This window comes from Rhinolophus ferrumequinum, chromosome 3, assembly GCF_004115265.2.
Source record: "Rhinolophus ferrumequinum isolate MPI-CBG mRhiFer1 chromosome 3, mRhiFer1_v1.p, whole genome shotgun sequence".
NCBI classification, from domain to species: Eukaryota; Metazoa; Chordata; class Mammalia; order Chiroptera; family Rhinolophidae; genus Rhinolophus; species Rhinolophus ferrumequinum.
This window is the reverse complement of record NC_046286.1, coordinates 62,070,398-62,086,106: the sequence shown is the minus strand read 5'-3', so window position 1 is coordinate 62,086,106 and position 15,709 is coordinate 62,070,398. Positions and strand designations below refer to the sequence as shown.

At 57.9% G+C, this 15,709-nt stretch overlaps 2 protein-coding genes across 7 annotated transcripts; one reads left to right on the top strand and one right to left on the bottom strand.

Moving 5' to 3' along the window:
* Positions 1 to 518: 518 nt before the first annotated feature.
* On the top strand, positions 519 to 12,345 carry MICAL1 (microtubule associated monooxygenase, calponin and LIM domain containing 1). 6 transcript variants are annotated; one of them, XM_033096313.1, is made up of 26 exons: positions 519 to 1,210; positions 1,357 to 1,384; positions 2,690 to 2,998; positions 3,096 to 3,303; positions 3,562 to 3,666; positions 4,009 to 4,113; positions 4,224 to 4,379; positions 4,999 to 5,099; positions 5,849 to 6,106; positions 6,372 to 6,487; positions 6,684 to 6,810; positions 6,968 to 7,046; positions 7,609 to 7,756; positions 8,205 to 8,407; positions 8,577 to 8,665; positions 8,805 to 8,846; positions 9,097 to 9,180; positions 9,302 to 9,458; positions 9,755 to 9,834; positions 10,130 to 10,406; positions 10,540 to 10,640; positions 10,909 to 11,022; positions 11,149 to 11,242; positions 11,422 to 11,521; positions 11,621 to 11,694; positions 12,055 to 12,345. In XM_033096313.1, the coding sequence occupies exons 3-26, from the start codon at positions 2,741 to 2,743 to the stop codon at positions 12,201 to 12,203; spliced, it is 3,225 nt and encodes a 1,074-aa protein (XP_032952204.1). In that variant the 5' UTR covers positions 519 to 1,210; positions 1,357 to 1,384; positions 2,690 to 2,740; the 3' UTR covers positions 12,204 to 12,345. The 6 variants fall into 6 exon arrangements, with proteins under 6 accessions (XP_032952204.1, XP_032952176.1, XP_032952195.1 ...); XM_033096285.1 differs by having other exon boundaries at positions 2,531 to 2,998; XM_033096304.1 differs by lacking the exon at positions 1,357 to 1,384.
* A 124-nt stretch (positions 12,346 to 12,469) lies between these two features.
* SMPD2 (sphingomyelin phosphodiesterase 2) lies at positions 12,470 to 15,350 on the bottom strand. The gene is made up of 10 exons (XM_033096334.1): positions 15,216 to 15,350; positions 14,909 to 15,005; positions 14,709 to 14,785; positions 14,274 to 14,367; positions 14,061 to 14,150; positions 13,756 to 13,838; positions 13,495 to 13,627; positions 13,299 to 13,403; positions 12,964 to 13,117; positions 12,470 to 12,870 (listed from the first exon to the last, which is right to left on the bottom strand). The coding sequence occupies exons 1-10, from the start codon at positions 15,263 to 15,265 to the stop codon at positions 12,482 to 12,484; spliced, it is 1,272 nt and encodes a 423-aa protein (XP_032952225.1). The 5' UTR covers positions 15,266 to 15,350; the 3' UTR covers positions 12,470 to 12,481.
* Positions 15,351 to 15,709: the final 359 nt, after the last annotated feature.

The following is a 15,709-nucleotide window of genomic DNA, read 5'->3' as shown; positions in this document are numbered from 1 at the left end:
ACAGTGTCACTTGCTCTAAACAAGAAACAGCTTCTCATAATGCCAGCCTTTCATTTGTCACGTTGGATCAACACCGGTGTGTGGAGTCCAGATAGACCTGGGCCCCATACCAGCTCTGCCACTTGCTGTGTAACGTGTTGCAGGTCATAGAACCTCTGTGACTGTCAGTTCCCTTTCCAGTAAAATGGGACTGTTCTAATCATTGAGATTAGGGCAGTACTCATAATAGACAATAAAAGAGAACTGATATTTAGTATTAACTACTTGAATGACCTCGGACTAGTGCTTTCGCAGTCAGTGCTGTTTTCTTATCTGGAATATAAGACCAAAGTCTCTCAAGCCCATTTCAACACTGGCAGTTCTATGGATCCTCACTCCATGGCATTCTTGAATATTGGGAATCTAGCCTCTCCCACACACCCTCCCACTTCCATCTTTTTTAGTAGTGATCTACCAGTACCAACACCACCTTACACTCCAAGACCTTCTAACCCTCTCACTTCTCATGTCGCTGTGGAAGATTGCGATTTCCAAGGACTTAATCCGTGCCCATTGCCCTCAGTCCAGGTTTGGGGGCCGACTTGTCGCAGGAGAGGGGACCGCAAGATTGAATCCAATGTGGGGCGCCGGGGCGGTGGATCTCCCGTAAGAGCGATGAAAACAGCGCAGACGTTTTCCATTGGGCGCCACCAATGGACCCGCCAGATACGGCAAACTTCTTGCCCAGCCAGAGCGCTCTCTCCGCCCAGCGCCAGGAGACGGCTGCGGCGTTGGTACTGGACAGGGGTGGCTGGGCTCGCCCGCCAGGGAAGGGCTAACTTTGCAGGCACAGCCACCAGGATGGAGCCAGAGGCCGCGGGTAAACTACCGAGAACCCGGCACTTCCAATCCCGGGCTCCTGGGCCCTGTGCTCTGGCCCCTAAACGGAACCGGCATCTGCAGTGCCACGCCTTTCGGCGCCACCCAGCTGGCGGGGCGGGTCCCAGGCCGTCTCAAGCCGGGGAATGCGAGGTAATGAGATGCTAATGAGGCACAAATAAAGCTTCCTCCGGCGGCACGCCCCACGCGGAAGCCCACACCCTGCCGAACTCCGTGGCCGGGCGGACCGCGAGCAGCCGGCAACCCGGCTCCCCCTCCGCTCCTCCACCACCTCCCCTTCCTCCGCCCCCGCCTGGCAGGAAGTGGCCCCTCGCCGCTCTAAAGACGCCGGGTAAGTTGCCAGCTATTAACCAGCTGTGCGCCCCCTGCCTCGCGGGGTACAGGGGTGCTGGGTGTGGGTGCGCTTCTGGGGAAATGTGACCCCAGGCACTCGGGAACGCCTCCTGACCCGTCTCCCCTCGCCCCCGCCCTGCTCAGCCTTCCTCCAGACTTTATGATCCAGAGTGTGAGTACCCCACACCCGCGCCGCCAGTGGTCCAGCTCCTCTCCATCCTTCCAGACCGCTCCAGCCCTTACACATCCTTTGTTCTGGTGTTTCCAGGCTGGGCCACCCCTCTCTCCCGGAGGTCTTCTTCTTTCCACTTCCCCACCCCCAAAAGACCTTTGCCCTTCCTAATGTTCTGTCCGCCCTGGTCCAGGTGACCTGCAGGAGACGACTTCGTCTCCCGCCTCGCCCTGGCCCCTGAGCTCCGGCTGGGACTGGTGGGGCGGCCGTGGGGTGGGGAGTGTCGGTCCCACGGACGTGCGCCAATCAGTACCACGTACCTTCTCTAACTCCCCCAGCGGCAACCCCATCCACCGTACCCTCTGATGCCTCTCGATCCCGGCGTGAGAAAGCCCCCCTTTGACATCCCTCAATTTGCGTGGGGGCCCGAGTGAGGGAGAGGGGGACAAAGGAGGCCTTGTTTCTGGAAATTCCTGGGAGAGCGCGCCCGAGCCCACAGGGGATGGAGCGGGTCTTCGATGGGGGTGGGAGGAAGCTGGGAGGGACAAACGCGGCTGCTGTCGCCCCCCGCCCCCGGGGCCCACTGGAGAAGGCCAGTCACAGGGGAAGTGTTTTGACCACAGTGAGTCAGAAATAGACCCAGTGCTCCCTCACCCAATCAGTTGAAACATACAACATCCTCCTGCTGTTTGTTGAGGTAGTTTTGGTCGTGAAAAGTGGAACCTTCACAGTTAGAGACCATCTCCCCACTCTGTCAGGAGGAAATCATGAGTTCTAAGGAGGAAAACTTTGCCCCTGACATAAGACACACCCCACACCCGCGTGGCACTGAGCTCATCACGGGACACCAGGAGCAGGGAGGTGTGGGGTGAGATGGGACAGTATGTGTACCCAGCAGCTGGGCTTGCAGGTATTTTGGCCTGTCCCTGTCTGCACCACAGGGAAAGCAGGAAAGCGCTCCATTTGGCCAACCTGCCCTCTCCATGTCTGAGAAATTGCCCCACGCCCTGCTTTCTGCCCGCCGGGCCCCAGATATGGAGCAGAACTTGGAGATCCCTGAACAGGAAGACTGAGCTGGAGTTTCCCTGGCTTCTCGGGAATCCTCTGTGCCCAGGACTTATGATTTTTCATTTCCAAATTTGGCAGATTTCACTTGGAGTGGAAGGGGAGAGCAGCTGTCTCTGGAGCAGATCAGGACTGGGCTGGGAGAGAGGAGCAGAGCCAATCAGGGGTGGGCCCCAGCTCCCTGGAGACACCAGCCTGCTTTCCTCTCCTCCCCTTCTCTTCCCTCCTTCTCTCCAGCAGTGACGTGCCTCTGCTCAGCTGCTTCCTTCCCCAGAAGCCCCAGGGGCCTCCATGGCCTCACCCACCTCCACCAACCCAGCTCACGCCCACTTTGAGAGCTTCCTGCAGGCTCAGCTGTGTCAGAATGTGCTGAGCAGCTTCCAGGGGCTATGCCAGGCCCTGGGGCTGGAGCCTGGTGGGGGGCTGCCCCAGTACCATAAGATCAAGGCCCAGCTCAACTACTGGAGCGCCAAGTCGCTGTGGGCCAAGCTGGACAAGCGAGCAGGCCAGCCTGTCTACCAGCAGGGCCAGGCCTGCGCCAGCACCCAGGTGAATACATGGTGCCTGGGATGGGGATGGAGAGTGGTGGGGAGGGTCAGAGGAGGGAGATGGGGTGCCATGCCCACACTGCCTTGTGTGTTCACAGTGCCTGGTGGTGGGCGCTGGACCTTGTGGTCTGCGGGCTGCTGTGGAGCTGGCACTGCTGGGGGCCCGTGTGGTGCTGGTGGAAAAGCGCACCAAGTTCTCTCGCCACAATGTGCTCCACCTGTGGCCCTTCACCATCCATGACCTTCGGGGACTTGGCGCCAAGAAGTTCTATGGGCGCTTTTGCACAGGCACCCTGGACCACATCAGTGAGTACCACCTGGTGGCCTAGAGGGGCCGAGAGCCTGGGACTAGAGACAGGCCAGGTGGGGAGCCGCTGGGCCAGCCAAGAGGCAGGGTGGATAAGATTCACTTCAGCCAGGTGAACTTTAGGACTCAGGTCCCTTATCTGTAAAATGGGTCATTGGATGTGTGAGGCCTTCTCCAGCTCTGACCAGGCCCACACTAGTGCTCGAGTAGGCTCTGTGGTCCTGGGGGCCCTGTACCTACTGTCTTCTCCCTTCCAGGCATCCGGCAGCTTCAGCTGCTTTTATTGAAAGTGGCATTACTGCTGGGCGTGGAAATTCACTGGGGTGTCACTTTCACTGGCCTCCAGCCCCCTACCAAAAAGGGTAAGTACTTCTCTGCTCCTGAGAACCCCCATTTGCCAAGGACACCGTGGCCTGTGGAAGAAAAAGGGTGGGGTTGGGAGTCATCTGAGTCTCCCTTTTTAAAATGCGGGCGTGTGCAAACCGCTCTGAACTTCATATTGAGCATCTGTAAAATGGGAGTCATATTCCCCTCCCTACTTTCCATGGCTGTTGTGAAGGTATAATTTGATAGACAATGTGTCATGGCTTTCTGAACCCTAAAGCCCTGTAACACATTTACTTCCTGGGAGTACATTTATGTCCTAGGAACATAGGGCTCCTTCAGACTTCCACACCTTGTGCCTCTCACACCCTCTGCCCCAGGGAGTGGCTGGCGTGCCCAGCTCCAGCCCAAACCCCCCGCTCAGCTGGCCAACTATGAATTTGATGTCCTTATCTCAGCTGCTGGAGGAAAATTTGTCCCTGAAGGTGAGTGATCCCTTCCCTAAAAGAAGTCAGCCTCTTAGGCTGCTCCTGGGCCTTTCAAAGCTATTATACTCCTCATCCTCCTGCCACTTCCCACCTGCCCCCGCCTCTAGGCTTCACAGTGCGAGAAATGCGTGGCAAACTGGCCATTGGCATCACGGCCAACTTTGTGAATGGGCGCACAGTGGAAGAAGCACAGGTGCCAGAGATCAGCGGTGTGGCCAGGATCTACAACCAGAGCTTCTTCCAGAGCCTGCTCAAAGCCACAGGTCAGGCCCCTCTCCCAGCGGCTCCCCTCCCCCTGCCTGACTTGGGGCTGGGTCCTGCCTCTCCAGCCGGCTCAGACCTGTCCTCAGTCCAAGGAATCTTGACCGCAAAGAACTTGTGCCCCCAGGGATTCAGCAGGTACAGCCCCACTTTGCCACCCAGCATGACAGGTCTTGGAAATCTCTCACAGAAGGCATGGCATTTTGCTTTGTGCTTCGTTATATATGCTTTAATATATAAACGAGATAAATTCACAATGAAAGCCGTACTTTAAGAAGCCCTGTTTACTTTGGCTTTGAAATGCCACGCCCCCTGGAGCGTGCACACCTTAGTTTGAGAAGCCAAGCTGTCATCTGTAAGCATGTGACCATGTGGTTGGTGCATGTCTTCCAGCTGGCACCCCACCCAAGTTTCTCTCTTTGCTCCACATCCTCAGGCCTCCTGGGCCTGGGACAGACGGTTCATTGTGCCATCAGAACTCATGGGCCCCTGTGTGTGGGGCAACCCCTGTAGTCTAAGCTGTGATCCCAGCTATCAGAGGTCAGGCATGGCTGGGTGTTTGGAGAGGTGACACATAATGAGGAGATACATCTCCTGCCCACTCTGCCTTGTCCCCCCCAGGCATTGATCTGGAAAACATTGTGTACTACAAGGACGACACCCACTACTTTGTGATGACCGCCAAGAAGCAGTGCCTGCTGCGGCTCGGGGTGCTGCGTCAGGTGGGGCCAGGGCCAGGGGGGAGGGGCTGGGCGGTGGGCCCTGGGAGGTGGAAGCCAGGCCTGGACACAGCCTGCCCCCCAACCCCACCAGGTGTGGACAGAGCCTGTCCTCTCCTGCCTTTGCCCTGACTTTTCCTCCACGTCAACAAGCTCCTCTGCCCTGGATTTCCATGGCAACCTGAATCATATTCTGGGCTAAACGCCTTATACCAGCCACAGGACTACAAACGTAAGCCCCACGAGGGCAGGAGTTCTGTCTCTGTCTCTTGCTTGCTAATCATTCTGTGCTTAGAATGGTGTCTGGCATATGGTAAGCACCCAATAACTATTTGCTGAATGAACGATTTGAACACCTACTATGTGCTAGGTACTATGTTAAGAGCTTTATATGCATTTTCTCACCTAATTCTCATGAGTACCTTGAGAAGTTAGATGTGTTATCTCTAAATGGTGGGGAAACTTAAGTTCTGAGAAGTTCAGTGACTTGTCCAAAGCAAGTGTATGATAATAGTAATGGTTCTGGGCCTCGGGAGCAGGGTGGCGCCTGCGATCCCCAGCAGCTGGGTGAGTTCTAAGGAAAGGGCTTGAGCTTGGGAGGAAGACATTCAAATTCTAGGACCAGCTGAGCCTTCAATTGCTGTATAGTCTGGGGAAGCCCCTTCTCGGGGCCTTAGTGTGTGTACCTTATGTACCCACGGGGACGGGACTGCCCAATTGATGCCGCTGGTTCTGATCTGTTGGCCATGTAGGACTGGCCAGAGACCGACCGGCTGCTGGGCAGTGCCAATGTGGTGCCCGAGGCTCTGCATCGCTTTGCCCGGGCAGCTGCTGACTTTGCCACCCATGGCAAGCTCGGGAAGCTGGAATTTGCCCAGGATGCCCATGGGCGACCCGACGTCTCTGCTTTTGACTTCACAAGCATGATGCGGGCCGAGAGCGCTGCTCGTGTGCAGGAGAAGCATGGTGCCTGCCTGCTGCTGGAGCTGGTGGGGGACTGCCTGGTGGAGGTGAGGGGGCCAGGATTCCCTGACTGCGGGGAGCAGGAGGGGGAGGAGCTTGCTGGTGCTGCCAGAAACAGGGACTCCTTATAAGGAGGCACAGGGGTTCCATAGTTGGGAAGGAGGGGAGAAAAGGGTTTGCTTGTTGTGGGGAGGAGCTGAGGGTTGGCTGGTATGGTGCAAGGCCCCCTATGCTATGACCTTGGGGGCATCTGGGCTTGGACACTTCTGGTGGACTGTCACTGACATACTTCCTACCCTTCTGACCCTGCAGCCCTTCTGGCCCCTGGGCACTGGAGTGGCCCGGGGCTTCTTGGCAGCCTTTGATGCGGCCTGGATGGTGAAGCGGTGGGCAGAGGGCGCTGGGCCCCTAGAAGTGTTGGCAGAGCGGTGAGGCCTGAGTTGGGTGCAGCGGTGCAGGGCTGAATATATGACAAAGGGCAGGTAAAGGGTGGGGGAGTGCTGGGTAGACGGGGACATGGACAAAAGAGAACAAAAGGAAGGCCGGGCAGTTCTTAGGTGGGTGCTGATGGATGCACTCTGATTTGTGTCCCTGCCCTCCACCTTTATCCCCCCGCCCCTGCAGTGAGAGCCTATACCAGCTCCTGTCACAGACTACCCCGGAAAACATGCACCGCAACGTGGCCCAGTATGGGCTGGACCCCGCCACCCGCTACCCCAACCTGAACCTTCGGAGTGTGTCCCCCAATCAGGTCAGGCCCTCCCTGGAGCCCCCAGCAGACTTCCCAGGTCAGGCCCCTCCCCGGTCAGGCCTGCCCCTCTGAGTGAGCCCTCCCCAGGACGGCCCCTCCCCCAGGGCTGTGGGCTTTGTGGGCAGCCTGTCTCTAGACCTGAAAGGGGCTGCCTTAGGTGCGAGACCTGTATGACGTGGTGGCCAAGGAGCCTGTGCAGAGGAGTGACCAGAGAGACTCAGGACAGCTGGCCACAGGTGAGCAGGCCTTCCTCCAGGGCCACGTCCAAAATCCTTACCAACTAACAGAAGAGCTGCAGCCTCAGGCCGGAAGGAGGGTGCTGGAGCGCTACTGGATGGTGGGGACATTTGGGGCGTCCTGGGGAGTGGAGGGGCCGCGGAGCACTCAGCAGCAGTTGGTTGCCAATCTTTGTGGAAGTTATTTCAGTATTTCAACAGCAGCCACATCCGTAGCAGTTGAATAGCAGCAGTGCTGCCCTGTTCTCAGCTCTTCTGCCTGACCCCTTCCACACGTGTAGACTCCAAACCTGCCTTTTCTTTGAGCCTCTGGGGCTCCCTTGCCCCTCAGTCCATAGCCCTCTATGTAGCTAGTGGTGATTTCACTTCATTCTCTCCCCACCTATTCCAAAATGAGATTTTTTTTCCAAATGAGAAAATAGGGATGAGAGGTACTGCCGACAGTGTCAGGTCAGTGCCCCACTAGGGGTGGGGCCCTGCCTCCACCTCCCATACAGACCCCACACCCAGCAACTGGGCTATGAGCCATGGGGCCTTGGCACAGCACAACCTCCTCTCCCAGGGTCGGTGGGCGCCCAGGAGGACCTGCTACACTGGTGCCAGGAGCAGACTGCTGGGTATCCTGGTGTCCATGTCACCAACCTTTTGTCTTCCTGGGCCGATGGGCTGGCTCTGTGTGCACTGGTGAACCGGCTGCGGCCTGGCCTACTGTGAGTTGCAAATTCGGCCCAGGGGTCCCTGGCAGACCACACCTTTCATGCCTCTGCCCCTCCCTCTACATCACATGGTGTGGAATGGTGGGGAGAACTCTGTGTAGGAGTTAGCTCACCCAACAGTCCCAGCGCCACGACTTGCCCAAGTCACGTCACCTCCCTGGTGATCGTATTTCTGTCTGACTCTGCCTGCAGATCTTGTAAAAATCGAATGCATTCAATAGGGCAGCTTTGTGAGTGGTAGAGCCCCCCAAGACCAGAAGGTTGTCATGGGGGGGGTGGTGTGGGGGTAGCACAGGAAATAAAAACCCTCATACCCTCTCCTTCCTTTGCACTCCCCTCCCCCCTCTTGCTGTCCCTCCCCTACTGCTCTCTAGCCACCTCTCCCCCTTTGATCGGCTTGGGTTCTAGTCTTCCATTGGCTTCTCTTCCTGATACCGTACAGGGAACCCGCAGAGCTGCAGGGGATGGGGGCTCTGGAAGCAACTGCTTGGGCACTGAAGATGGCAGAGCATGAGCTGGGCATCACACCTGTGTTGTCCGCACAGGCAGTGGTGGCCGGAAGTGACCCACTGGGCCTCATCGCCTACCTCAGCCACTTTCACAGTGCCTTCAAGAACACACCCCAAAATCCAGGTGACCGGGAAGGTAGGCGGGTAGGACAGGTGGAGTGAGGAGGTTGTGTATGCATGTGAGACAGGCAGGGTCCCATCTGAGGGACAGCCTGAGAGGTATCCTCTTGGGCCAGAGTAGCGGTCTATTCCAAGGGTACAGTATTGGCTCCCCATCTGTCCTAACACCCCAATTCTCCCTGCAGGCCCTGTCAGCCAAGGCTTGCCAGGGACCTCCAGTGCTGTACTATTCCTTGGCAAACTGCAGAGGACCCTGCAACGGACCCGAGCTAAGGTGGAGCCTGGGCAGGGTTGGGCCGGGCAGTGGGTTCCTAGTGTGGGTTCCTGGGGTGATGGAGAGGATGACATTCAGAATGGAGGAAGGGGAGGAGTGGGGGCTCAGAACCCCATGCTGAGTATATGACTTGTTACAGGAAAATGGGGAGGATGCAGGTGGCAAGAAGCCACGCTTGGAGGTAAATGCATGCAAGGGCTGGACAGTCCCCTGCTGTCCAGCCCTTGTTTTCTGTCCCCTTCCCCTGGGCACTTTATGTCCTATCTCCCCATGTCTTACTTCCCACCCCAGGTCGTCCTGTAACCTCCTATCCAGTCTTTCTCCCTATTTTCCCTCCCCTTTCCTTCCAGCCCTTTCTATTCATCTGCACACATCCACTCCCCAGCTGACCCTGCCTCTCTACCTCTTGGCCTGAGCACTTACCTCCTTAGGTAGAGGCTGAGACCCCGAGTACTGAGGAGCCACCTGTCCCAGAGCCTGCTGTACCCCTGACACCCCCATCACACCACCAGGAGGTGAACATGGGGGCCCTGTCAGCAGGCTTGGGGAGGGCAAAGAGGGGACTTTCAGGGATAGGGAAGAACTTTGCTGCTGGCCTTGACTCCACCTGACTGTGTGGCCTGGGGATTGGTACAGGCCAGTGCCGAGGACCTGTGTGCACTTTGTGGGGAACACCTTTATATCCTGGAACGATTCTTTGCCGACGGCCGTTTCTACCACCGGAGCTGCTTCTGCTGCCATATCTGTGAGGCCACCCTGTGGCCAGGTAGCTACGGGCAGCACCCAGGAGATGGTAAGTGGGCCTAGGAAGCCTCTAGAGGGACTTTGGGCCTGGCCCTACCTGGAGGCAAGTTTGAAGGTGGAAGAGAACTGGGGTGCGGGCATGAGGAGGAAGCAGGCTCAGGATGGCACTGTCATCCCGAGCTCAGATCTTCTGTCTCCTCCAAAGTGCCAAATGTGGGGTTCTGAAGCTAGTAGAAATACACCTGCAAATCCAGTCCTGTCACCCCCATCTTTGCTGATAAACTGAGTCTCTGGGCATTGGGCTGCCCACGTCTGATGTCTCTTTCCCCTCTCCCCCCTTCCCAGGACATTTCTACTGCCTCCAGCACCTGCCCCAGCCAGGCCACAAAGAGGATGCTGGCAGCGACAGAGGCCCTGAGAGTCAGGTAAACGCTGTGAAAGTGTGTGTGGGGTGGGAATGAGTAAAGGGGTCTCTCCAAGCCCCACAGACTTTGCCGGGGTAACTGAATCTCTCACACAGAATGTAAACTCCATGAAGGCAGGGATTTCTGTCTTGTTTCCCTTATGGCTGTAGCCCATATCTAGAACGCTGCCTGACACTGTCCAGTAAGTGGCCTAAGTGAATGAATTCCAGGGCCCACGTTGGTCTAAAGGGGAAGCCTCAACCCCACAACCCCATACTGGGCACGTCACTGACCAGACCACCTGGGGCTTTTCCAGGACCTCCCCACACCAGGTGAGGATGACATGACATCCAGCCCCCCGACTCCCATGGTCCCCCAGGAGGGGGCCAGTCCTGTTCCGAGCCCCAGCCAGCCCGCCCGTCGGCTGATCCGCCTCTCCAGCCCAGAACGCCGGCGGTTGGCCTCCCTTAACCTGACTCCTGACCCCGACATGGAGCCTCCACCCAAGCCCCCCCGCAGCTGCTCTGCCTTGGCCCACCAGGCCCTGGAGGGCAGCTTTGTGGGATGGGGACTGCAAATCCACAACCCTCAAGGTGAGACTGCCCCGATGTGCTGACGGGGGGGGGGGGGGAATGGGGCTGGTGGTACTGGGATTCCTGACGGGGAATGCTGGGGAATGGAAGGGCGGTTGTGGGGATTTCAAGCCCTGTCTACTTCTCTGCTCAGTTCTTATGGCCATGGAGAAAGGGGAAGAAGGGAGGCCCTCCTCCAGTGAAGAGGAAGAGGAGGAAGAGGAAGACGTGGCTTTGGATTCAAACATGGAACAGGTGAGTGGAAGGTGACCTATTCTGACCAAGCCAGCATGCATCCACTAAACCCACCCACCCCGGCCACAGGAGGAAGCTGCAGCTTGCTCCCTCCTGAGCCCCGTTCTGCTCAGTTCCTGATCTTTCATGTCTCTTAAGCCTCCATTTATTCTACCGGAACTTACTCCACTTCCAGCCCAGAATCTTTCTCATCCCTTCCAAATGAAGCTTCCCCAACCCTTACGCACCAGGCCAGGCACTACCCCTGACTGCTCTGACCCTGCCATAGACTCTGCTGGCCTTCGCCAAGAACTCAGGCACCATGGACAAGTACCCAACATGGAAGCGGACCCTGCTGCGCCGGGCGAAGGAGGAGGAAATGAAGAGGTTCTGCAAGGCCCAGGTGAGGCCTAGGGGTCCCCGGAGGTCCTGATGGGGTCAGAGTGGTGAAACTGGGGATGAGAGCTCCTCCACGGCCCCGTTCTGGGGCAATCCAAAGACTCCTGGGCCTCTGGTCTTGTACCCTCAGGCCATCCAGCGGCGACTCAATGAGATCGAGGCTGCTCTGAGGGAGCTGGAGGCCGAGGGCATGAAGGTGGAGCTGGCCCTAAGGAACCAGAGCAGTGAGTGGCGGGGCAGGGACACGCTGGGATACCCCTCTGCCTTAGCACTGTGCTCAGCCCCCAGCCGTCCCTGAGGTCACCAAGCTCTGGCCCACAGTGGGTTCCACTCTGCATGCTCAGAACTCCTCGGACCCTGGTTGGAGGCCTTCTGACCACACCCCTTCTTCTTCCTTCTTCAGGTTCCCCGGAACAGCAAAAGGCACTACGGCTAGAACAGTTGCTACACCTCGTTCAGAAGAAGAACAGCCTCGTGTCTGAGGAGGCTGAGCTCATGATCATGTAAGGGGCACGGGGAAGTGATGCCGGCTTGTGAGTCAGGCCCCTACCGGGTTCCTGAGTACCCTGGACAGTTGTTTCTTCTATCCCTGCCCTCCACAGGGTACAGGAGCTGAACTTGGAGGACAAACAGTTGCAGCTGGACCAGGAACTACGAAGCTACTTAAACCGGGAAGGTAAGCAGGATGTGGGAAGAGGCAGACATCACAGGGCCGGGGTTTGCATGAGCCTCGTGATCACAGAGTGACAAAGCAACACGGTTCTGCTTAGAGAACCTCTGAGGCATTTCAGGAGGAAGTCAGCGGATTGGGCTCCAAGCCTCTACTCTGCCTTCAGTTCAGAGATGCACGTTTGGGCTTTGATGCAGGATGTGCTTTTAAAACAGTACTAGAAAACCACTCGTGTTGACACACCTGATTTTACAGAGGAGAAAACAAAGGCTGGGTAGTAGAAGTCACATAGGCCAGGGTTAGCTTGTGCCACTCCTGCCTCCCTGCCCAGTTCTCTGTTCTGTAAGCTTCATCTCCTGCCTTCAGAAAGCCTAAAGACAGCGGCTGATCGGCAGACAGAGGACCAGATCCTGAGGAAGCTGGTGGATGTGGTGAACCAGCGAGATGCCCTCATTCGCTTCCAGGAGGCGCGTAGGCTCAGTGAGCTGGCCTCAGGGACGGGGACCCAGGGCTAGAAGAGGGTGGGCTGCCTGCCTTCTTCCCTTCATGGCCACCTCACTCCAGGGCAGTGCCACCCTGCTCATGTGGGCTGCTGGGGAGAGGGCATCACTGTTTACAATAAAATGTTTCTGCCACAAATGGCTTAGGCTGCCTGCAGCTGGGAGGTGGAGAGTGTGCAGGGAGAAGAGAAGATGTGCAGGAGCCTGAAGGTCTACACTGTGATCATCACACTGATCCTTAGCTCGTCACACTTTGTCTACAGGGAAAAAGGCAGAGCCACAAGTGTCAAGCTTTATTGGTCCTCACCCCTGTTCCCCTCCTGCTGCTCCAGGAGCAGGGCTGGCTGAGACTCTGGCCCCATGTTCTGGGACTCTCTTACCCTTCCCAGCACATGCTGGAGCTCAGCCCGGGCCCTACACAAGCCCTTGGCCTCCTGCATGTGGAACAGGTAGCCTGCACCCGCCCCCAGCACCAGTCCTACGCTGGGGATCCCGAGCAGTATGGTAACTTCCCTGACGCCTCCTCCAGCTGCCAGAGCACACAGCAGCGCCAGGAGAAACAGCCCCAGGCCAATCATGTAGCCAGCGAAGCTGGTCCACCAACGAGCTTGAGCCACGCCCAGGTCCAGCTCTGCCCAGGCCTCCTTTAGCACGCTGACCAATGGTGACATCTCTGCTGGTCCTAGAACAAGGCAGAGCAGCGGGGCAGGAGGGGGAGAGTGGAAGGGCTGCTCTGCGGTGGTGAAGGACCGGGGAAAAGGTGGGGGTGACTTACCATGGCTGCAGGTGGGGTTGTGCTGGGGTGGGCTGTGTCTCACACACAGAGTAGCCATCAGGGCCTCGTGATCAGAGAGGGGGGTGCCACTTTGAGGGTCATGGCCTGTGGTAGTTTTGAGAGTCTTACAGGAGATGTAGAACCCAGAAACTGCCTAGGAAAAGGACCAGAGAGAAACTTATGCTTGAGGCCTCTTCCCAGAGAACCAGCTCCTGACTGTCCCATCTCCAAGTATCAGTGATCTAAGTCTAGTCTAGCTGGACAAAGGCTCAGCACAGGCCGGTGAGAGATGAAGAGATACAGTGGGTACAGGCATGTTGGGGGACGGACCGGACCTTGTAAAGCACGTAGTCAATACGGATGCCACAGGGAAAGGGCTCCAGCTCCTGCTGGTTGACGTAGCAGTTCTCGGGTACCATTGTACAGCCTTCTTCAGAGCCCTAGGGGAATAGTTTGCTGTGTTAGGATGTGGAGGGAGGAGGAGGGAGAGAAGCTGGGGGTGCAAAGATGAGGACGTAAGCAGGTCCTCACCTTAAAGTCCCGGGTCTCGAGGTAGGCATCACGCAGCCCCGTCCACTCCTTCAGCAGGCGGCAGCCCAGGTCCTTGGGGTGCAAGTTGAGGTCCCCACACAATAGAACCACATCGGCCTTCTTGGATGTATGTCTGGGGGAACCAGGTTAGTGAGGCAAGAATTCTTCCTTCGCCAGCTCTGCCCTATAAGCGGGGACCTTGGCCACTCCTCAGCCCCGGGACCCCATCCCACTTCCCTGGTCAAGCCCAGGCTCACACACTGGATGAAATGGGCCAGTTCCCAGGCTTGGGCCACGCGATGTGCTAGGTAGATGTCCTTCTGTCGATTGTACTCGGCATGGAGCTAAGTAAGACAGATGAGATTACAGCACATGAGACTGCGGGTCCCAAGAACAGCTCAAAATCAAGCTTGTGTCTGTCACTTGGCACGGTACTTGATAAAAAAACAGGTGAACCTTGACTACTGACCTTAGGAAATTCTGCCCCCACACCTCTCCCCCAGGCAGCCCATCTCTCCCTCCCAGGACCAGGCTGCCTGTGCCTCAGCACTGCCAGCTTCACTCACATGGGTCACGTAGGCATTGAGCACCAGTCCACTTAGATGGAGCACCAGCAGCCCTACAGCCTTCCCACAGAACCAGTCACCATGCTGGAGCTGCAGGTAGGAGGGGGCAGGAATCAGGGCAGTGTTTCCCTCTTTCTGCCCATCCCCTGCAGCCCTAGGAAGGCAGCCTCCTTCAGTGGGAGTGGGAAAGGAGGTGGCAGAGGTCCCGCTTACCATGTAGGGGTAGCCATTGAGGGTGTAGACATGCTGGGTGAGTTCCTGAATTGGGTGTTTGGAGAAGACACAAAGGCCACTGCCAATGATGCCACTGAAAGACAAATCCTGATTAATAGTCAGAAGCAGGGAGAGAAAGACGCAGTCCTCTTCCTTCCCTTCTCGTTTCCCTGCATTTATCAGCTACTTTTTTCCCTGCTGCTGGGACCAGCCCCAGAACACAGGTCCAAGTCCAAGTAATGCCTTTGTGGGATGATAGGGTGACACGGTGACAAGGCTGAGACAGGCTGAAGAGTAGGTAGGATCTTCCTGGTTTCACCCTGTCCTGCTCCCACACCCAGGGCAAGGGTGGAGGATGCAGACGAGATAGGGAAGGGCTGTCAGCACCATGAACCTCCAGGTCTGAGAACAGGCTTCCAGGCCAGTCCTTCTCACCTCCGGAAGTAGTGTGCTGCTGGGTAGGTGGGCAACAGCTTCTGTCTCAGGTACTGGAAGTCCTGCTCACTCCACACCTGGGGGAAGGGGGAGGATGCCGGTGTAGCCCTTCCCCCAGAGGGAAGGTCTCCTGCACCCCGATCCCCAGCAGCCCCTCCTCCCAGCCAGGCTTCCACCGCAGTTCCTTCCAGACAGCCCACCTCCTCCAGTAGAGCAAGGTCGAAGCTCTCCACGTTCAGAAAGTCTCCCAGGCGCTTCATGCGGTCCGCCAGGTGCTTGCTCAGGTAGGGAATGCCCCTGAAGACAGAAGGGCCAGGGGAGGTGACTGCTGGGGATGCTCAGCCTTCCAGACCCCACTGGGGCTGGGACCAGGTGTGGGCCTTTGAAGTGCGGGTTCACCCCGCCCCCTGCGATTGTAGGACAGGGGACAGCCATGGCCCGGATGTGAGGAAACGAATGGCTGTGTGGGTGCGAATGGCCAAGCCCCCACTTCGCGGGCGTACTCACCAGCAGTTGAGGTTAAATACCCTTAGTCGCAGGGAGAAGTTGGGCTTCATGACGGAGACGCTGCCGGGGCCGCGGGACTGCTCCGCTTCTCCAGCGACTACAGTGACCGGGACGAGTGTGGGCAGGCGCTGCCCCTCCCAGGGCGGAGCGCACAGGTGGTCGGGCCCGCCCCTGCGCTCCCCCGAGGGCCGTGGTCTCCAGCCAGCGCCGCTCAGGCCCGGGGCCGACTCCCGCGTTTCCTGGGTAACCGGCCCGCTGGCCCCAAACTGGCTGCCCACCAAGCCGGAAAGGCGATCTGCAGCGAAATCCCGGAGCTGACGGGAGGCGAGGGCCGCTCGCGAGGGGGCCCGGACGGGCGGCGAGCCGGGTCGAGGAACGCGGGGCGCAATGTTCCCGGTTCCTCCGCCCGGAAGCTCGTCCCTGACCGCGGCCGCCCGCGCGACCTCGCTGGGCTCACCATCAACAGGCGAGAGGGTCCGGCCACTGCCGGCCGC